The following is a 22,802-nucleotide window of genomic DNA, read 5'->3' as shown; positions in this document are numbered from 1 at the left end:
AAAATAAAGTTGGTGAAAATGAAATTATGCTTTTGTGTGCTTCATATTGATCCGAAATATCTTAGGGGGCGGGGCTACTGGGCACAGGGGTACGGTCAGATGGCACACACACCATCGCAAAAATGCGTCGAAAATGGCACCAATACATGCGCAAAAGCCCTGTAAACAGCAGCAAGATTTCTACCCTGTTAGCGCCCTGTTAGCGCCCTGTTAGTCTCTTAACAGGGCAATTTGAGTGGCGGTGAGCGATTTCTGTCACACGGGTATGAGCTTGCCGCTATAGTGAGAACGAAGAAAAACGTCAAACACGAGATTCTCAGTATGGAGCTTGCTGCTGGCGGCCTTTCTCTCTGTCCCAATTGACCATAACCCAGTTCGCAGTGAGAAGGTTTTCTCACTATAGAAAAGTTGTTTCTGAGATGGGACTTGGTTGGTACTGGCATATAAGCGAGTCAAAACAAATCGTCTTCCCCAGTCCCAACCGAGAAACAAGGGGCCAAGGCACCGAAGAACCAACTTTCGTGAAACCCGAACGCGAACTCGAACGCAACCCCCTTCGTGTGCTCTCGTGTGCCGGAAAGCCCCACCCCTTTTCTTTCTATTCTCCCGCCGCCATAATGGGGAATTAAAATGTAAATGTGTGCGTTTCAGTAAGACACATCACACATACGGTGGCATTTATTCTTTGTTTTCTGCACACTAACACTTTCACGACACTTTACTGCGTTTTCATCCACCCGCTGCTTTCGTGATTCCGTGATGCGTGCGTGATCCGTCGTGGCTGGCTTCATCAAATGTCCAGTTAGGTTCGTCGTCATCACCCCGGGCTGATGTTGGATGCGCGTGTATCGATCGTTGACACGGTTTTTTCCTTCGGAAAAAAGAGAGAAAGAGAATGAAATCGGAGAGGAATCAAAACTGTTAGAGCAACATTACAATGCATCGCAAATGATCTATCTTACCTTTTATGTACACTGATGATGCCACAAAGATGGTTATCAACTTCCACAAAACTATACACCAAACACTTGACCGCACTTGCACTGCACCCGCGAAAAGCGTGCGTCCGGGACTTAGAAAAATTTGGACTGCCCGCGAAATTTGCACTTAGCCGAATTTTGCTCAAGGTTGTTTCGTCTCTTTTTGCTATTCCTTTTCCTTTCACGCTGCCGTCCGTCTTGAACACACTCGCGTTTGCTTCGCCCTTCTGCCTTGCCGCCCTTCCCTCTCCGCGTAATTAAAACCCACAAGCTCGCGTTCGTTTTCGTTCGCGTTTCCCCCACCGCAGCCGCGCTCCACAAGCTCGCGCACGAAACCTCCTCCCCCCGCGGTTTCTTCCGCTCTTTTCCCCGCTGCCTACGAGCGGTTTCATAGTGAGCGTCGCGCTCGCCTCTTCCTCGACCGCGTCGCAGGCAGAGGGGGCTTCTTTCTCAGCCGCCGCAGCCTTCATCCCGCTACGTCGCAGGCAGAGGGGTAAGCCGAGCGCTTCAAATTGCCAACTGGGAATTCGAGATAATCAGGGGAAAAAAATCGTGCAAAATTCGAGCCGAGCAGTGCTTCGGAAAAAGGTCACACGATGGTCACATTTCCTGTTCTCACCAAAGGGGCTGGAGGTTTGTGTGACCAATGTGTGACCTTTTTCGGTAAAACGGGTCGACTGCCCCGTGAACTTTTTTATCGTTTATGTTTCATTTTCCCGGGCGAAATTAATTTTAATTAACGCTCAGCTTTTAACCCACCTTAATAAACGTCATGAAAACGATAAAATTCAAAAGCACAGAAAGAGAGGCAACTATGAACGAAAGAGAAAGAGCATACTTATCGATCAGCTGTTTCCTGTCAAACGTACGAAACGATAAAAATGCAAGAACAGCATGGCGCATGCGTAAGTCACTAGAGTGAAAGAGATAGTTATATTTCGCTATGCCGTCCCGAGGCAACATGGCCGGTTTGTTGTTAAACAATACAACGCCATCTGGGCGGTCGCGGTGATAGCCCCTCCAGATAACGTTGTTTATTTGCCTCTCGTTTGAATCAGCGGTTGGCGCGTGCGCCCAATGCACTATGGTTTCTTGGGTAAAACTGTACGACAGCCCCCGTGAACTCCCCGCTTAACTGTCATTGTGGGATTTCGCCAGTACAAATTGGCAACCATTTTAGCAGGGTTGCCGATTTCCTACCTAGCCAATGCGTCAGAAAGAGAGAGGCCCACCTTTGAAAGAAAGGCGCAGCTATAGGTTACCAAGGCGAATTTAAAGTGCGGGCGAATTCGTTTTGAAAGTTCAAATTTCAAACTAACGGACATGCAACACCATGCACGACGTATAAATTGTCGAGATCAAGCCAGCTTTTGTCCTTATGCAAAGCGTGTGGTTTCTGTCCACACTGAGCTGACCTTTGGACACCTCCGTTATCGTTTTGGAGATGTACCGCCCCAGTCAAACTCCGCACCTGGCAATGTCCATGACCTGGAGCCTGAAAATGCTGTCCAGATGTCTTAGGTGTCGCGGAGCGGTCAGTGAACCGCCGCCGGGCCGGTTCTCTCTCTTCCCGATTCTCTTTTCTCTCTGTGTTGTGTTCCTTTCCCCTTTTTCACTCGCTCTGTGCTACAGCTGTTATTCTGTAGAGGGAACGACTTCGTCTTCGGTCATGGCTGTGGGGCCGTAGGTCGGTGTAGGTCGGTGTCTGTGTGATGGTAGTCGTGATCGGTGTTTCGCGGCTGGAATTATTCGAGAGAACGATTAATGCAAGGCGATTTTTTATTGAGAGAACCATACTTACCTGCCGATGTGGTTGTATTTCGTCGATGCGATCGGAACCAAACTTTGTGGCGGAGCACTTTAAACGCACAATAACACGGTGCACAACTTTATCAACTTGAAATCAATAAGTATGCATATCAATAAGAATATGCGAAACGGAGAGTGCTGTGCACACAGTATGAATAGTTTTGCTCTTTGTGCTCTTTTCCCGAATGTTTGTTCGATCATCTACTTGCGCTCCACGGTGTCCACCGCATAGAGATGCGGTTTTTCATGCTTCCCATCGCGTTGGGATGGACCGTTTAGCGCGAGCTGTAAGGATGATAAGGTTAAACGATACTGCGTGCTGGTCAGGTACGATTGCTATTCGCAGCGGTAGCGTAATTGGCGGTGGGAAAAGCAGAGGAAATACGTCGGCATTTTGGAACCGCGCAGGTGCGCTGCAGCCGCAATCGGGATCAAATTGAGGCGCATAAAGATGTCCTTTTTCCTGCAAAGAGACGCAATGTCTGCTTGCTCAATCAGTCACAGTTTATATTGAAATCAAATGCATGCCATGTCAAGGATCGTACATGGCATCAATCAAAACCACGATCTTCACCAGCAAAGCTTGACCGCACAAGGCACACTGTACGGCTTGGCTACTGAAAGACTACATGGAACGATTGTAACACATAATCAACGGGAACGTGGGTGGCTGCCAAAACTAGAAGTACCATTAGGGATGCAGGAAAACGTTGTTACACTCAAACTGTTAGCGGCAACTCAAGGACGATTTATTGGCAAGGGAGCGGCCCGAGTAAAAATATCTGTTCTTCCTTTCCATATCATCATCAGTGTCCGTTTCGGGGTGATTCTTGATGATTATAGTAAAAATTCCTGTCTCGGTTTCCTAAAATTGCGCATCAAGTGTCTTGCACAAATCTATCCCGCTTTATACGGTCTGAATCTGTTTGTGAACTAAGATAGTTTAGCAAAAGATTCATCGCCGAGCTGCGCGTAATCCTTGATCGGCGGCACGATTACTTTAGCAGAGCTATTTAGAATAATGTTTCCAACAAGAGTGTGCTTTGCACTAACGGTATCTACTTCTGGTAACAGTCTTTGAACTCGTGAAAAGCATTTCTCAACTAAGAATGGTCCGTGCCAATAGCGGCGCCAAGTCACAGAATTGTTTTAAATCTCGCTAGTTCTAAAGGCAACCAAGGGATGTAAAGAAACACTTGCAATTTTGTGAAGAATATTCAGATGCAGCCACGTTTTTAGGTTGCTCACGCTGTTGTCTGTGATGTAAAACGTAATCTTACTTATTGGCGTCCATTCAATCCTGGCTTCAACAATCCTCGATTTCTGAAACAGGACATATTCCGCTGTATCAACGAGGGCCGCACAAGTTTGGCTCAGTGGTGACGATATTCTTATCAGGTGATACAACCGACGAGCGGTCTTGGCCTTGGCCTTCTGAAATATCATCTAATAGTTTTTAGGAACGGATGGTATAAACGTTCCTCTTTTTATTACACGATGGGGAAAAGGATTGGAGTGGATGAGTTACGAGTGTGTAGTTGGTTTATTGCACGGAACTATGTTTTAACACTCGGCCCTTGCACCGTGCCGCGGACGCGTGTAGCTTCGCCAAAAGCCGGGATTGAAAGAGATCGAGAAATCTCCAGTTTACTCTGATGTGTATGACGCGTTGCTACGCAACGCGCGACTCTAGGCAACGAGCGTCTCTAGGCAACGCCTAAGTTAAGTTGATAATTAACAAAACGCAATAGAATCTTGTAGCCAAGACTGCCACAAGTTTATATCAACCCCAAAACGGTACGCACAAAGTGCAGTTGCCGACTGTTTTACGTACAATCGTCTGCAAGCAGGCAGGATATAAAACACAAATACCACTATTAAAAAGCGAGAACAAATTCAAACGGACGCTTCTACATGATAGAACCTTTCGTCTTTGGGATTCTTTGGAAGTAAATGTGTTTGTAATTAATTACAAATGCATTATAAACCGTTTAATGCATGTTACTCCAGACGGAGAGACAACCGAGCGCAATCGAAAGGCTAACAGCGCTGGTTCCGAAGTATTTCATGAGCCGTTTCTATCCGCTAAGGTACATCTATCGATGTTTCGTTAGACTACTAATATTGCATTACGTTGTCTCTATTGTTCCTCTTGCGTATTCCTCTTTGATTCTGTAAAGCAACCTTTGTTTCAGCCCGGCTGGTCTCAAAGGCAAAGCCAAGAGTGAAGAGTGCGTTGATTAGGGAAAATTGAATGTACCGTTTTGATTCGAGAAATGTGCTAAATGAATTACCGAAATTATTACCGGGTTTGCACCATCGTTGTTCTGTAGTGCACTCGATAGAATCGTTCTTTCCCAATTACTTTTGCTTGGAAACAAAGCCCCTTAACAAAGCATTTTAATCTGCGACTGAATGTTCAGCAAATTTAGAAAAAGAGTTACACTTTTGTAGAATCGGAGTGCTTTATTATCCTTTGTTTCATCGTTCGTACAAGAAGTATAGATCTTTACTATCAGCTTGCGGAACGAGGGTAAAAGAGTTACAAACCACTTCACGGCCAACATGTGATTGAGGAAGGAATTGTTCTACAATTCTTCTCATACATAGGACAGGTTTAGATAAGATTAAGAAATACTAAACAATCAACATCCGGCTCAACAATTCTTGCCTAAATGTACGAAAAAGGAACTTTGGAAAACGATTTTGAGTCGACTTCTGCAGCTTGATGCGGCATTTTTATAGGCCAAACCAACGATTATCTGGTACCAAATCACACCTAAATCATTAACAATTTAAATAGCTACAATTTTACATTCAAATTCCTTTTTTTATTAGAGAAAAACATATAAAAACTAAAGTAGTTTGAAACGGTCTCCGAAGCCGCGGTCCCATGCGAGAAAAGGCAAGCGATATCCCTCTCTCGCTCGATCATACACGCCATACGAGAGCATACAGCTGTTCGCCGCGAGTGGCGCACACACTCGCTCGCAGGCACACAGGGAATCAACGGCAGCATGCGACTCACAGACCCTGAGAATTTCGCTAAACAGCGAAGCTCCATACTGAGAATCTCGTGTTTGACGTTTTTCTTCGTTCTCACTATAGCGGCAAGCTCATACCCGTGTGACAGAAATCGCTCACCGCCACTCAAATTGCCCTGTTAAGAGACTAACAGGGCGCTAACAGGGCGCTAACAGGGTAGAAATCTTGCTGCTGTTTACAGGGCTTTTGCGCATGTATTGGTGCCATTTTCGACGCATTTTTGCGATGGTGTGTGTGCCATCTGACCGTACCCCTGTGCCCAGTAGCCCCGCCCCCTAAGATATTTCGGATCAATATGAAGCACACAAAAGCATAATTTCATTTTCACCAACTTTATTTTCACCTTTGAATCGGACACTCTGCCTCGCAAAACACATCACAAAACACAACACTTCGCACTCCACAACACAACACTCCTCTGCTGCGCTGCCTGTCCGACGCTGATTGATGCCAGGATGCTGCCGAAAAAAGTCAACATGATTGATCATGATCAGATTTGATCAACAAAATATTTTTCAATATCTTACCATTTTCCGTTGTCACGCATGCCCACAAACAATGTCCACGGGTTTAGATGCTCCGCAACACAAACGAATGATACAAATTCACAGCAAAACTAGCTTTTTTCTTCAAAATTTTCGGATGCACGAGCGCAGCACATCCTGCCTCTTGCGCGTCGTTTTCAACTGACGCCATGTTGGATCCAGGCCTTAGCAGAAATTTTCACCTTCCTCTTTCGATCGCCGTATTCTTACACAAACACACGCGCACGGGGCCGTGTCCGAACACGCAGCACTCGTGAGCGAACCGGGGAATGGTGAGACAGCATCAAAACAAACCGTAGGAGTGAAAGAGATAGCATGTACTCGAAAGAAAAAAAATCGACTGCTTGACTAAAAGTCTGTCAACGGGTTAAGCCGTCTTCTCACTAGCTCTCGAACAAAACTGTCAAAATCACCAACTCGCCCATACAATTTTGCTGTTCGGGGAACTTCATTTTTGCTGATCGGGCTCTCCCCATCCCATCCCTCTTCCCAAAACGGAGCAAACGGAGTCGAGAACGCTGCTGCTGCTGTTGTTTGGCCTCGTCGTCGTCGTCGGTTGCGGGAAACACCGTGGAACCGTGATCTGTGTGGCCTACCACGCACACCCACCACACCCACCCATCCGTTCGAGGACGACAACGCGCGCCCGCCCCTCGGAGATCCCCACGCGCCCGCTGTGGAACGCCCGGAACGGAGAAGGAAGTGGAAAACGGGTACCCAGAATTCCCGAGAACACCGCCGGTCGTGCGTGCGCGTCGAAGGGGCTCGTCGTCGGAGCCCTTTTTCTGTGGCTGAGAGGGTGTGTGCGCGGTGCAGCAAGAAGCCCCGGATCCGAACCCGGACGAGAACGAACCCTTCGAACGAGAAGAAGAACGAAGGGCATCGATTACGACGGCGGACACCGAGAAGGAGAGGGAAAGAGACGGAGCCACCGAGAAGTAGAACCTTGGCACGAGTGCGAGTGAAAAGCCAAATCTCGGAGTGGATTCTCGTCGTCGTTCTGGTCGCCAGGGGTAACAACAATTCGCACGCAGAGCAGTCCCCCATCAGAGAGCGCTGCGACGAAACGGAGTGTGTAAACAATAGTAGCCGTAGTACCGTGTGGTCGGATTGGTTTGTCGTGACCAGAGCGGCCTTGTACCATCTTCTGGCTTTACGCAACACACGCTGCGCCACCGTCCCGGGGCCTGCGACTTCTGAGTGTCTTTGTGTGCACGTGCCAGTGTGTTCCCGTGGTCGCGAAGTTGCAGCAGCCGGAAATTCCCATCCAAATCGAAGAGAATCTCCCCGTCGACCGGAGCACCTGAACAGCTGACCAGCGCACAGCACCGAAGTGAAAGCTGCGGAGAGATTAGGCTCCTTTTTTGGGAAGATCCTCATTCGGCAACCGCGCGCCATCATCCCGGAGATCCGTGTTAACTCGCGATATCGTGCGTGCGTGCGTGCGTGAGTCCGAGTCCGGGAAGACCATGTCGAGAGACTGAACCCCATCCGCGGGAGTGATATAATAAGCAAGCGCTGGAGGTACTGTAGCTGGGGCAACCAACAACGCAATCGCAATCGGCTGAAAGTGAATCAACAAATCATACCGAGCATCCGCCACCGCCGACCATTGTTCCAGCACCTCCTCGTCCATTACTCAACCAACGACCGGCCGCTGCCATCGCGTTGCAACAACCTCGACAAGAAGGCAAAGAAAGAAGGGCGCCCTCACGATCGTCGTGCGTGCGAGTGATTGTCTGCCGCCGTCGTCGCCGTCTTCGTCGTTCATGGTTAGCTGCGTTTCGCTTCCGTTCCGCTCCGTAGCTTCCTAACCTTGAATAAGCAGCCAGCTAGCCCGCACGGCTCGAAGGAGAAGAGGCCGGGACGCGGCCACCGGTGCGGAATACTGTCCCTTCGCTGTGCACCTGCCAAGCAAAAACCGCGCCGATTGTCACCGTGCGCGAGATCATCGATGAGCACCAGCAACCGCGTGCTGCTTCCGGTGTCTGCGGTGCTCCAACGTCGCCACCGACCCGGCCATTGTTCCGTCGTACCGGTTCCGTGAGACGAGACGCCGAGTGCGAGCTGTGTTGTGTGTGGCCCGTATGGGGCTGGAAAATTAGAGAAAAGCCCAACCCAACGGGAGGAAAGCGAGAGTCGCGTGTCGCGTGTGTGTTTTTTTTGTGTTCTCTCCGTGTTTGTGTATGTGTGTTTATATACGTGTACATGTGATTAGAAAAGAAAAAAGAAAAGAGGAAAAAGAAGAAGCGATAAAGTGCAAAAGATAAGCAGCAGCATCAGCAGCGGCAGTGAGAAAAGTCGAAGATTTTCCTGCAATTTTCCCCGGTCGCAAAGTCCGGGAGTGTGCGCGGAAAGGTTGCGTTGCTGTGGTTGTTGTTGTTGTGTTGTTTGGTTGGTTTCGCTGCAAAGGACTTCCGTCCAACATCATCAAGCCATCACCACGACCACCGGTTCCGTGTTCCGGGTTATGCGCATCGGCTGAATGGCGGCTGTCGGTGGGCCGGCTAGGCAATCACGGGGGGTGTCCATGAGTGTCTCGATGTCGCTGGTACAGGGCGGTGCAGCCGGTGCCCCGCAGGGAGCCATCCTGGCGGCGGCGGCCCCATTCTTTCAACCTCCCGCCGTCCCGCAGGACGTGCAACCGGATCGACCGATCGGCTATGGCGCGTTCGGTGTCGTATGGTAAGTAGCTGAGATGTGAAAAAATTCTTATCGTAGAGTAGACGACGCCGTGCCGACCGGGAGAGAAAAGGACAGGGAACAGGCTATAAACATTGTTTTAAACGTGTACCTTTGATGGTCAATGTTTCCCGCCAAAATGTCAATAGAAAGGAAACAAACACCTAAAGACAAAAAGAAGTGATCAAAAACATTTAAAAAAAATGTATTTCTAAAAATAAGACAAATCGGTGTTAAAAAATAATTAAATTGAATTGTTTAAACTTAGAAGACCTACTGTTTTTGGAACAGAAACTACGAATTCTTCATAGTTCCTTGGTTTCTTGATTCGATTTATGCACCTTTCCTGAAATGATCGCCTTCCAAACGGTCCTCCAAGGATGGAAGCATGCTTCCCATTTACTAGGCAATCAATTTCAGCTAATCTGTACCACTGTCCTGGACGGAGTACAACACTCTAAGAACCCTGTATTAGTCAATAATCTAAACGTTTTTTTCATCATCCATCGCCGATGATTCATCATCGATGGATTCTTTCGATTGCATCATTCGACCCCAAAAAACCGGCGAGGCCGCCACACCATAACGATCATACCACCGTGGCTTCCAGCTTGTCGAAAAAAGCCACGATGAGTAAGATGCGGAATTTTGATTATTTGCGCGTCATCTCTCTCGCGATCGGACGATTGACATTGTTTGTTGTCGCCTGTTGTCGGATTGCCTGATTCCCTCCGAGCGCGCGCGAATTAAGCGCAAACGAATGACTCTACCAGATGTTATAGAACAACGTTGTGTTCTCGTTCTCGTTCCCCTTAGCTGCTCATCTCACGTTCCATCCTGTCGATAATCATCCATCATCTCCAGTTTGCTAATTTCTACACTCCACGCTTCTCCACGGTGGAGCTCCAATTTCTGTTCATAAATTTTGATTATTCCGGCGAGAGGCGGTTGATTGATTAAACGGGAAGCCTACCAGTGTTCCACCACTCCCCCGGGGCGGGGGGAGGGCACGTCCGTCCGTGCCCACTTTAGCCACACGGCAGCGAACATTATTTATGGGACACAGAAGACCAATAGAAGGGGCACGCTGACCGCGGTAAGGCGCGGTCGTCATCCAATCGATAAACCTGTCGAATCCAAGACCGAGGCCGGGCCGGGGAGTCCTTCTTTGTTCCACAATTCCACCCCTCCCCCTGGCCTCACGCCCCTTATCACCTCGTTTGCCAAGACCTTGGCCCAGCATCGTCGTGACAGTGACGTCTTACCTCGCGGCCGTCGTACGTAAAGATTGCCAGCGACTGCTCCCCCGGAGGCCACTCTCGGTGGTGTGCCTTTCCATTTCGTACCACAAACTTCCCGCGAGCCGACGACGACGTCATTCCATTCGGCAAATAAAGAGCCGAGCCTGACCTAAATTAAAAAGGTGCAGCGGAGCGCAAAACAAGCGAAAAGATGCTGCAGCTTCCCCCTTCAAAAACTGACACCCATCGAGAGATAGCGACCAAGAGCGGAGTACATCGCGAAGTGTTTTTAAAAAACCCCCCAAAAAAAAAAAAAACCGGGAGACCGGAATTGAACGATTGCGATCGGATGGACGTTCAATATAGGGTTTTGAGTGAGTTGCTCGTTGGTCAATTGGAATCGAGTGAGAAAGAAAAACAAGGAAGCAAACCTTGCTGGAGCATCGAACTGATAAGACGGCCGTCGGCAGCACCAGCAGCCAAAAGGCACTCGAGTCTCGGGAATGAGGTTAGCAGATTCGCTCCTCTCGGCTCTCTAGACGCAGAGGTCCGCTTGAGTGACAAAAACGCGATCACCGCTAAATGGACCTTGAATCACTTTCGTCTCACAGCACGCGGAGAAACATAGTTTTCTTCATTCGTCGGTTGATTAACAACTCGCTACCCAAAACAGACAACACGCGCTGGAGGAAAAGTTCACCTGGGAAACTCGGGCATATCAGTGAAGTGAACAATTTGTCGCCTTGGTGTCAAGGGGGAGAGCGCGGAACGTTTTCTAGTTCATGATGTTCACAATCCCAAAACGACGACGGGGGGGTGCCTTTCGCCCGCTAATTGGTGCGAAGGTGCCAGCAACGATGCCGCAGCGACGCACACCTAGCGCTTGGTGTATGCTCTTATGGTGGTGTAAAGTGGTTGCGCAAACTACTACTACTGCTAGTAGTGCTGCGACTAGTTCACTTGCGAGGCGTCAGATATGCGGCTGGAAAATATGGTTCGAATGACCCTTTTTAGTGCCACGCATAACCAGGAAGACTCGCCAGGAATCTGATGGAATTTTCTGAAGTAGTCCAATAGGTTTCTCATTGCGAGGTCTCGGTAATTGTTGGTACCAATCACCGATAAGTATCTAACATCACGTATGTTACGTCGATGCCGATGTGCGATATGAGTTGCGAAGAATTGACAGAAGCAACTAGCAAACGGTGTGCAGCATAAATAAGTTATATCGGTCAAACTGACGCATCCCCATCGTCCGGTGTCAGTGAAAGTTATCGCGAATTACGGACCCAAAATGATAGCCCCACCACCGGGTTTCCCCCCTTTTTTTCGCGACCACGACATCACCTCATCGGTTTGGAAGGAAGATGCGCTTCACAGGGGTTGAATCATGCTGCCAAAAGGGGCAGCGGACCGTGAGCACCACGCCGCCACGGCTTATCATAGACCGTATGTGGTGGTGATGGCGCACCTCGATCGAGATAAGGGGAATGCAAACTGAGCCACCGTGTTGTGTGCCTCTTAGGGTGCGGTAAATACGCGGTGAGAATATGTTGACGGGATTTTTGGGACAAGTTTGATAGAAAGTAAATCACAAAGAAACGTTTTGTGGCAACTGGCGCTATTAAGTATGTTTTAGAACGCTGCTATTAAGGTATTTGTTACCGATAGCCACGGCTATCGGTAGAGCCTGCGAGCAGCCGCAAGTAGCTCACTTGCGCGCAAGCCCGCGACCAAGTTTAGGCGGTTCGTACTCAACGGGCGCGACCGAGTTTAGGCGGTTCGTGCTCGACGGACGCGACCGAGTTTAGGCGGTTTGTGCTCGACGGGTCGCGGGATACGTGATAACCAGTGATATGTGAACCACCGCGGAAGGCGGACTAATTTTTGAGTCCTACCACAATAAAGACTACAAAAATCTGAATTCTGCGGAGGTGTAGCTCACATTTACTACAGTATTATTACCCTTTTAGCTCTTCAAAAGCCTTTTCGATCGGTTTTGTATTCTGTTCTGTTCGTGCTTTACGCGTTAAGTATCAATATTTACGCTCATTGAATTTACAGTTCGCCATTCCTCGTCCTCGTCGTCTACCGAGTGTAAGAAATCCCCGGCACAGTCGTAACTGCGTGTGAGACCAATAGGAAACGAAGAAATGTGTCTTCTTCGACGATGGTTCGCGACGATTCGATTGCAACGTAACGAGAGGGGCCTTCTCGCACGAGTTCATATGCTGTTCGCGTACCCACTCGTACACTCCTCGTACGTCATCAATTATCTAACACTAATTTGGCAGCGACCTAATTGGGACATCCAGCCAGCACCGAACTGGAGGAGGGGGTGCATGTTGCTGCTGCTGGACGAACCTACAGCAGAGCAGCTACATCATCAATACATTCATCTCCGTCCTCCAAGGGCGCGTTACGGCGTATGCTACGCTAAGCTACGCTATCTCTTACGTCGCATGCGGTCGTCCCCGACAAGGGTATCCTTCGCCAATGGGACGTTCTGCTCCTGCGGTCCTCCTGGGCTCCTCTGAGTTGGTTTGGATCGCGTACAATGTTGGGTTTATTTTTAGCTACAACTCATCCCCCCCCCCCCTTTGGACCGGAAGCGAACGATGGTGGAGAAGAAGGAGGAGTGTTGTTATGCCACGAGGCAAATGAGATTGGCAAGATGTTTGGGTGAGCCAAGAGCAGAAGAAAAAAAAAAGGTCCCTGGAGAACCGACAAGGTCGTCGAAAGGAGCAAGCTCTGCTGTTCGTAAAGAGGACAAAACGATGGCCTCGATTCCTTCCGTGTGTATCCTTTTGCGCGGTGGTAAACGATGTTGTGGAAAGGCGCGGAAGCGCTGGAAGAGAGTGACACTTTTCGTCTAATAATACACACTGTTCGCCCATTGTGTGCATCTCACTGTCGCTCATCGGTCGCTGGTGCAACACTTGCGCTTCCGCTTTTAAAAAGATGCTCAGCTCCCTCGATCTGGCTTCACTTCCTTCCGGTTTGCGGGGGTTTCGGAGTTGGTTAGCATATTAACCCGCGGTACTGTGTTTACTTTCCCTTTGCGATTTGTGTGAAACAATCGAAACGTTTACATAGTGAAATCAGCTGCCCTTGGCACAGCGTAACAATCGCGCTCAAACGTGCGTGCACATGCCATGCTATGCTGCGTAAGGTAAAAGCTATGTCTGCCGGCAGCATTGGTACGTGAGTGCATAATGTCTAATGTTTGCAATAGTGCGCATTTGTCAAATGTTTTATCTCACATTATGTGGAGGTGTTACGTGTGGGCGCTCAACCACCCGATAATAGTGTTGCGGAAGCGGAAATAATCATAAAAGAAACTTGGTTGAAATTAAGGTTAAGGCTTATCTTCTGATGAAATGGATTGTTCATACAGTTTGCTGTCTATAAAACGATCGTGGATCGAGCGATTTGGATGCTCGTTGCAATTGATTTTTACGAGCCATTTCCCAAAAACAAAAAAGGTGTCAAAATTCCATCTCCCCCAACTGATGTGGCGCTAAAGACGAAACATTACGGAACCCATTTTCAAAAACCAAGAGAGCCCCAAGAGAACGCAACGAAACGCTGCCATTCGTTCTTCCTTTAAGTTGCAATTCGTTCCTCCTGCCATGTGGACGGAGGGCATGTTGCAATGAATGATAAATGAAGTGCGCGATGTGGGCGCTCTTCGCTGATGCTGCTGCTGCAGCTGCGCTGGTGGCATCCTTGCATCCTTCGCGCTGATAACACGGGAGGGGTGTAGTGTAACGAAGAAGGAGCAAGGGTAAGCAAGTAGAAGTGTAATTACAAAGTGCGATTTAACAAAATTGCAGCGCGCTCCGGCTTTGGCGTCTGCAGGCGTGCACTGCTACTAATTAATGCAATCGTTAATCATTTACGCGGCTTGTGCCTCTCGTGCTCGCTCGTTCGCTCGCTGGCTGGCTGGCTGGCTGGCTGGCTGGCTGGCTTGCTGGCTGGCTGGATCGCCTTAAACGACGATGGGGTTCCGTTGGCGTTGAAGCAGGAACAGGAACCACCACCAGCAGCAGCACCACCACCCCACCAGGGAAGGCAGGAGGGTATCGCCCATAATGCCCTCGTGATGGATCGCTAAGAATGGCAATGCTCTTTAAACGCATGATTTGGAGTGTTTCTTCTTCTTGAGTCTGCTAGACTCTCTTTATCACTACATTACGATTGTTTACTCGAAATCATGCAAAAGTAAACGATAGTGTGTGGCGTTCTTATTTGCTCAGCAATTGAAACAACAAGAACACGTAGTACGGTCCGTGTCTTTGCTTTTAATGAATGATTTTAACAGACCTACTCTAGTTTATTTAAACAACCTACTAGAGTTCAAAATAATACTAAAAATTAGGACTCATCGCTCATCGTTCGATCCTTTGGCAAGTGCTGTTTGTCTTTTGAGAAACCCTGAGAATCTAAGGCCTTTGCCTAAGTAAACGCGGATGCCCTGCTCTGTTGTGGGACCTTTGTGAAATCAAATCACAGACCAGAAGCGCAGAGCCAGTGCGGTGATGCGTAGCTGTATCATCATTAGTTGGAGCGTTCTACTCGCTTGGAAAATATTAATTTTCAACCTTTTGCTGCAAGTTTGTGCTTCGATTTTCATTGGTCCTGCTGCGTAGACTGTGAATGTGAGCACAATCACTTGAAAAGAAGAGTGATAATTCCCCTTTGTAGCATTTCTAGTATGTTGTAGATATGGTTGCAAGAGAAGGTATACCAATTGAGTGCTTCTGGCTTAAGCAGACAATACGTTATGCTTTTATTTAATTTCCAGCAGTGTTGGGAGTGTTTTACAATCATAACCATAGAAATTGGAATGTTGGCATTTCGAGGAAACTCTATGACTGGGGCTATGTTGATTATGTAAAGCACTAATCTTCTGGGACTACAGAATTTACATATTGAAGTCATCATGTGTGACACATGGCATTCTAACATCGATGCGCTTTCGAAGTTATCGTTTAGCAATGAAATTAATATCTCTCTCTCTCTCTCTCAGTGCTGAATTAATCTATCCCCTTAGTTTCCAGTAAAATGGTTGCAAACTACATACTTTCCTGACACGATGCACATCCACAACCTAGTGGCTGTTCCCGTAGGGAGCATTTATGGATACCGAGGAGAATGTTCTATTATTAACACGCAGTAGTAGCAGGGGGCTTCCTGTTTTATCATGCGAATCATTTCGTGGTTCACCCTGAGCTAGATCCTTACGCGGCACGGCAAAACGGGAGGAGGATATGCTTGAGTCTTAAAATAAATTCATTTGCATGTGTCAAGGTGCACCCAGCAGCATCGGGGCTTGGCGTTCTATATTAAAAAGCCACCCCGCAAGCACACTAACGCTGAATACAGTCCACCAAGGAAGCAGTCAAAGGATGCGCACCATCTTCCGGGAGGTGGAACAGGGAACCGCTTGCTCACTTGCATTCATTCCTCTGCATCTGCATCGCTCTACCGGGTTTCCGGATCCGGTGTCTCCGGACTACCAGCCACCCGCCCAGGAATGTTCATTGCGCGGCGTTGGCGTTTTTATTTCCCTTTTTTTTTTAAATAAAAGATGAACCTTGTGACTATCACCGGGGGGTGACATGCTTGGGTATGCTGTCATTTGCACACAGCAGTCAGTATCCTCCGTCCTAAGGATAAGGGAAAAAGGGGCGGGGGAGTACTATCGAGAGCTATTTCTGGAAGGAAACAGAATCGCGCCGTAAAGGTGCGCCATCTTAGTTGAAATAGTTTGACGTTGGTGGTGGCCCTGGGTTGGGTCTTGGCTGCAAACAAAGTGGACAGTCAGCTCAATTTGAAATATTACCATTTCCACCGGTTCGTTGTAAGGGTTTTGGTTGCGTTTTGCAGAACAATACGGTATTACCTGCCTTCCTTTAGCTACTTTCGTTTCGCCTCGCATATCGCTTGCTCAGCAGCTGGTATGAAAATTGTTTCGCATAAAATATGTACGGGAGGGGATGATGCACGATGCGATGCGATGCTGGCAACCGAAAACACCGGAAAATAAATCATCCTCCATCCGGGAGGATCGCAAATAATTCCAAATTGTTTTGCCATTTGGTGATTCCTTAAAAATGGATTGGGTGTGGAAAAAAGGGAGGAGTATCTTCGTCCACGAACCATTCGCTGACAGTACATCGGGGCGTTCTAAGATGAGAATTTATAACATTCTCCACTCTACAATTAAACCGGAAGTCCGTGAGAGCTGTCCGCGCACTGTGAAGATTTAATTTGATTCTTCTTCGAGTTTCTGATACCACTTTACGGTGTTCGATTGCATTCCAGCCATCGTTCTCGAGTAGACCGTTCTCGAGTCATGTTCTCTAGATGTCACCCAGGGGTTTAAGCAACTTTTTTTATCCCAAAACTCCTCGCTCCCTTTTTGGTGCTCCGCTTTACCTCCATTAACGTGACAAAAATTGGTGAAACCCATTACCTCGACAGAGAGCGAGAACTGTACGGAAGAAGCGGTCGGAGTTTGGATGTGGCTTTCACGGCGACAGCAACCAATCGATAGCCAAAACGGCGCCTATTGGTGGGTGGAGGAAGTAGCAAGCAGTGTCCACGGTTCGTTGGCTTGGCTGGCTGGCTTTTTTGGGGCTGATTATTATGCTGCACGCAGCACGCGCTCTCTCTTCCTCTCTCTGTCCCTCACGGTACTCAAAAGTCCCGGGGCTTCTTATGGGCCGGAATTGGAAATGATGATGGCAAAGTCGACAGATTCTTGGACGCGCCCGCGCTCTCCGTGGCGTCGTCTTCTGACCCCTCAACCCAATCTGACACATACACCCTTCCAAGGAGAGGAGTTCTTGCTCTCTGCCGCCTTCCGTGCTCCTCCATTTCGTGCTGTTACGAGTGATGGGATACGACAGCTGCCATTCGATGGCGATGAAGATGCTTTGCATAAACGGAAACGGAAACACCGGGCAGCCGAAGGTTCCCTTTGGTCCCCAGGCGTGGCCTGGCCGGGGGTATCTTCTTCCTCCTTGCTCACTTCTGACATGCGTATGTGTTCGTAGGTGCTAAATATTGGAGGCCAAATCAATACATTATCATTACGAGCGCGAACGCACGCGTCACCTGGAACACAGGGGGTCGTTTGTTTTTCTTTTTCGGATCCCTTTCTCGAGCGATCGATCGACCGGATCTCGTCAGTCGTACGTTTGGTGTGGCGTGGCGGAACCGGATGGAGTGCGTCGTAAATTAATTTACCTTTTACGAATCACCAAATTTCGAATGCCAGTCAGAGAGAAGAAGGTTGGTTTCCGATTCCGCTGTTTGAAGATGAATTCACAATCGCGGACTGTAAAAAGCAACATCAACCGTGCTTGTACTCGCGGTTCTCGGAGTGTTCTCGCCACGAAACTTATTCGCGCAAAAAGCACGAGACACCGAGAAAAGGGTTGGCATAAATCAGTAATGACACCCCTGCGAGATGTGCCTTAGCGCCGCCACCAACATTACTGTAGCCTGAGGGGCTCACTCAGCATTTCAGCATTTTCATAATGAATGCTGGGCTGGGCTGCTGGACCGGGCAAAGGGATTCCGGCAAAGTGTCAGCCACAATTAAACCTTTAATTTGTCAACTGCAGTGGCCACCACCCGCAACGTGCGGCGTGGCTAGTGACGAGAAGAAGTCGCGAACGAGAAGATTCGCAAACTCATCGCCCTGCAAACTGTTGTTTTGTCAACGTCGCTGCCACTTCCTTTCGGACACAATTCGCGCGTTGGTTGTTGCAGAAGCGCGCTGTTACACTTTAGGGGCTCGCGAAACTCGCGTTATGACTGGCAACTTTTGTTAATGGAACACGTTTTGATTATTGCCTTTTTTTCCTTTTTCTTTCACTTGCAGGTATGTAAACAGTGCTTCATTAAACCACCCAGATCGTTTCTGTAAACGCCGAGAAGAGCAGCAGCGGCAGCCGGATCGTGCATTCGACATGAAAGTCGAAAGTCTCGCGAAACCCGACACCATCTTGGAGGTCTTTTATTTCTCGTAGGTGAATAACTGTAAAGAACGTTGTACGCGGGTTGAACAAGTGGGTTAAACGTTCGCCTACGTATTGAGTATTTTTGTGTGTGTTTTTTTTTAAACATTATTCTCTGAACGGTGAACCTTTGATAAGATTACTTTTTAATCTTTTTGGAATAATATAAGGGGACATCTCGTGCATGACTCACTGCCGCTCAAATTCTTAATGTGTGTTGCATTGGGTGTACGATTTTTAACGTGATGTCCATCACAGTTACAAAACTGTACTGTGACGATAGTTTTGAACACTTTAATGTTTGAGAAATTACGTGGCTTTTATTCAATTACTTTCTACCAGCAAATCTATTTTCCGTTTCCTCAAACAGGGACAAGGAATTTAAGTAAGCTTTTCCCTCACTAGAAACCAAAAACGCTTTTGAAACATCCACAGCTCTCGAGTGGTGATGTTTCCTTAATTCGCTCTAATGATTTGATTGGTGTGGGATAATCAACATTGAATACCAGTGTCTTCAAATCACAAAAGAGCTCGCGAATGTCCATGCATCTTTGGTTTTTGAACAAACTACTTCCTCTCGGAAATCGATTCCGTAGATTTTCCGGTTCCGAAAGGACATGTCATGATGATGCCATATCGAGAAAAAAAGATAGAATTTTCCATATCCTCAAGAAGGCACCTTGGCATAAGTGTCAGCCACAGAACCTTTGCTCTACCGTTCAAGCAATTCAACTCGCTCCGAATAATTCGTGTTCTCGAATCGTTTGTTTTGATTTCCATCTTTTGAGAAAACGAAACCTTCCCGGTCCCCGCCCGGAGTTGATCCGTTCCGGAAAAAGGGCCCCCAGATATCTGGATGAACGAAAGAGAGAAGCATCATTTCCTGTTGTCCTGTTGCCCTTTCTGGCCCACCCATGGCAACACACCAAGGCGAGTGTGATTGGGATGCGGCTGCGATGAGCACTTCCCACTAAGCACTAATACACACGCCGGGAGCCGCGTCGATCCTCGCGCGGAGGCCGGTTCCAGAATTCCAAACTCCGAATCTCCCGGAGACCAAGGGGTCCGCGACCACGAGACACACACGGGAGAGAGTGAGACAGCACGAACACAACGGCAACGGTGGCCCGAAAGGCTCATTGAACTCTGCCGTTGCGTGTTCCACCGTCGATGCGGTGCGGAGGGTTCTGGACTCCCCCTTTTTATGCTCGCTCGCTCACTGTCGTCGTCGTTCGTTCGTTGTTTTCCCCCACGATGGTTTGGCTTTTCCTTCGCTTCATTATTTTGTTTGTTTCGGTCCACCGTGTGTGTGCATGTGTCTGTTTGTATCTGTATGCGTGTGCAGTTGTTCCATTGCGCGACGGACGGAACGAGTCCCGGGGACCATAAGCAACCCTCGACTAACCGACCGGACCAGGCGTTGTACGTCGGATCCATGAAGAAGCGATGATGGAACCTGGAACCCGGTGATACAGAGAGATACCGAAAGAGAGAGAGAGAGAGAGAGAGAGTGAGTGAGAACAATCCCAAAAACGAGAGAGAGAGAGAGAGCAAACATCGAGCATCATATCGAGGGGACTCGAGAGGGATCAAATCGAAGCAGAAATCCGTGAACAGCAGAGAACCATTCTCCGGGGCCCTGGCTCGGGGGTTGATGCTGGCAGCCAGCCACGAACAAACGAACACCAACACCGCTACACGCTTTTTAAAAGCCTCTGGTTGTGTGCGAGAAGAGTCTGTCCTGCTGCTGTACACGAGGCGGTTTCATGTATCAAGGCTCAGACTCAGCCCGTGGCGGGACCGGATGGATGAGTCGCAGCAGCAGCAGCAGCAGCAGCATAAAAGGAGCGTTCGAAAGCCCGAGACGGAAAAGGGGACCGAAAGCGAGAGCAAGAGCACGAGCACGAAACCCCTAAATCGTTCATTTTTCATTACATTAGATGCCGCGAGTTATGTTGCCGAGGGACGAGGAGATGCTCTCCTCCTCCTCCTCCTCCCTCCACTCTTGGGCATCGCATCGACGCCCTTCGCGCGGTGCGTTGTCGTTTATGTCCGTTGCGGTGGGGTGTGTGCTCTAGTCACCGGTGCTAGTCAGCCTTTTTGGTGGATGGATTTCCGTCCGTTTTCCAGTTGTTGTTGTTGATGGGGTGGCCAAAACAGCTGGTTCGTTGAAGGATCGAGGGCCACCTTCTACCGCGAGGCGGGAGGTAGAAAACATGATTTCCAGTTGTTGGTGCTGCCAGTCAGTCAGCCAGCTAGCTAGCCAGCTTTCTTCGACGCTCGCGGAGCACAGAAACTGCTGCTCCTGCGTGTTTCCATTTTGATCCTGTGTGTGGCACTAGGGGGAGTTCCAGTTCCGAATCGGTAGCGCAACGGAAAAGGGTGAAATGGGTGAATTGTTCGCCCTGGTGGCCGTATGGGTCCGTGTGGTTAATGAGAAATTGTAAATTGTTTAAAACTTTTCTACAATTCTTTTCTTTTAATGTAATAGCCATCTGGAACAGATGGATAAGTTAGTGAATTCAGTCACAGAACCGTTGGAATGGTCACGCCACGGATTACTGTTGCACTCGAGACTCTTCTTTGCGATCGAATAATCGCCATTCAGTCGTTAAAGTGTTTTGCGATGCCCCTCTGAATTAGAATAATCCTTTTTTAAGCCCATCAATCCTCCCTGTTCTCCGTGGCTCGAGATTAAAGCCCTTTAAAAATTAATGCGTGAAACAACGCACCATCACCGAGCGCCCTAATGCTGCTTCATTCACAGATTTGTAAAGGTTCTGAGACGCCAAGGAACCGAGGAACAGGTTTATCCAACGGTGCCGTGGCCGTGTGCCGTGGAGTTCTCCGGCGCATTAACACGCGCATTAAAAAAACACGTGAACACCACACCACCGAGTCTCTCGATCGCGATCAGCGCAATCAAAATCAATCGAAACGAATTAATCGTTGAAAAGAGAAGTTTTATCCCCGGCTCCGCGGTACCCCGTGAAGAATGAGGGAGGCCTTTGGAGAAGACGAACCATTTACCGGTGTTGCTGCTTCGGACGTGCTTCATCAGCGCGCACCGGTGGCCTCACCGTCATCTCCAGAGCGAGCACCGAGTGGAAAGCGAGAAACCGAAGCAGCAAAATGCCACGGAATAGGACGGTGGAGATGATGGGGAAGCCAGTAGAATCCTGTGGGCCAGCTCCAACTCCTCTTCTCTCCACGGATCGATCTAATTATCGTCGTGCCGCGACGGCATTCGACAACGCGCTGTGTTTCGTTCGTTGGCTCGATGCCATAAAAGCGCGAACAGCAAGACGGGAGAAAACGGAACACCAACCGTCCGCCATCGCGCCATCCATCCTTCGATCGATGGGGTCGCCGGAGAAGCGCCTGTCGGGTCGGGTGGTGGTTATCGGGTTGTGAGAAGATTTCGATTTTTCCCACCGTTAAAACCAACATTAGGATATCAGTTATTCATCAACCACCAGCCACACCAGCCATTGGCGCAGAGGCAGGTCAATGGTGTTGTGTGTCGTTAATGCTGTGTGTCGTTAATGCTGTGTGACCCGCGTACACATGCGTATGTCCGCCAGGACAACGCCAAACCATGTCGGTATTGGTTTCAGGCGTTCGGTTTGTTGTGTTTTTCTTTTCGGGCCCCCGGGGGTTTTCACATACATGCTCTATGCCAGTGGTCCATCGGTTGGCATCGGTGGGTACGAGGTCGAAGGCATGAAAGAGAGCAGAAGAGCAGAGGCGTTCGGTCGAGAACGGGCAAGAATCTGGGTTCCCAACCTGTCGTTTCGAAGGGCTTCTTCTCGACCGATCGGGGACCCTAGGTTGCCGGTTGTGTCGTACCTCTGGTGAACCTTTTGCCCCGGCTGCTGTTGTTGGCGCTGCTTAGACCTTGGGTTCCGATTCCCGAGGCGGTTTTTCGGTTGGTACAAAATGGTTGAACGCCTTTTTTTATGGGCTTCCCGCTGGCCACCGCTAGCTTCTTCGCCCGCCAGTCGTACAGCTCTGTCTTGCTCTCTTGCTTTCTCTCCTCCCCTCTTTCGGTGGATGATATGTTGGTGGATGTGCACCGGTAGAGAAGAAGTCCATCGCACTGATGCGCATCGAGTGATGAATGATGATGATGATGCTGACGATGAGGGGACGTGGGCACACTGTTGGCTGGTGGAGAGTGGTCGCTTGTGGTGTCTAGGATGATGATCAAACGCCAGACACAGACACAAGGCGTGTTGTGGTAACTAGCGATGGAAAACTCGTTCCTCGAAGGTAATGTTCAGTGAGTACCTTTGCTTCAGCTGCAACTGAACCCTCTGGCGGGCGCAAATGTGGTCCAATATGATCACCTTCTGGTTGGCTGGCTGGCTGGCGGGCGTATGACGTAAGCAGCGTTCGATGATGTTCCAAAAACTTTTCTCACCGGCAGGCAACCTCCAAAATGCTGTTTAGAGGATTTCGGCGTGG

The 22,802-nt window shown here is 48.9% G+C and overlaps 1 protein-coding gene across 2 annotated transcripts in view; it reads left to right on the top strand.

Moving 5' to 3' along the window:
* The first annotated feature begins 8,850 nt into the window (after nt 1-8,850).
* The window catches only part of LOC126574746 (serine/threonine-protein kinase NLK), a 62,769-nt gene continuing 48,817 nt past the window's right edge, over nt 8,851-22,802 (top strand). For both annotated transcript variants that reach the window (XR_007608232.1, XM_050235093.1), the window contains exon 1: nt 8,851-9,064. Coding sequence is in view for 1 of the 2 variants with exons in the window: in XM_050235093.1 (XP_050091050.1) it covers nt 8,865-9,064 (200 nt within the window). In the remaining variant the exon portion in view is untranslated. The remainder of the gene's footprint in view (nt 9,065-22,802) is intronic.

The sequence above is a fragment of the Anopheles aquasalis genome, chromosome 3 (genome assembly GCF_943734665.1).
Source record: "Anopheles aquasalis chromosome 3, idAnoAquaMG_Q_19, whole genome shotgun sequence".
In the NCBI taxonomy this organism is placed as follows: Eukaryota; Metazoa; Arthropoda; class Insecta; order Diptera; family Culicidae; genus Anopheles; species Anopheles aquasalis.
This window is presented reverse-complemented; position numbering and strand designations above follow the sequence as displayed.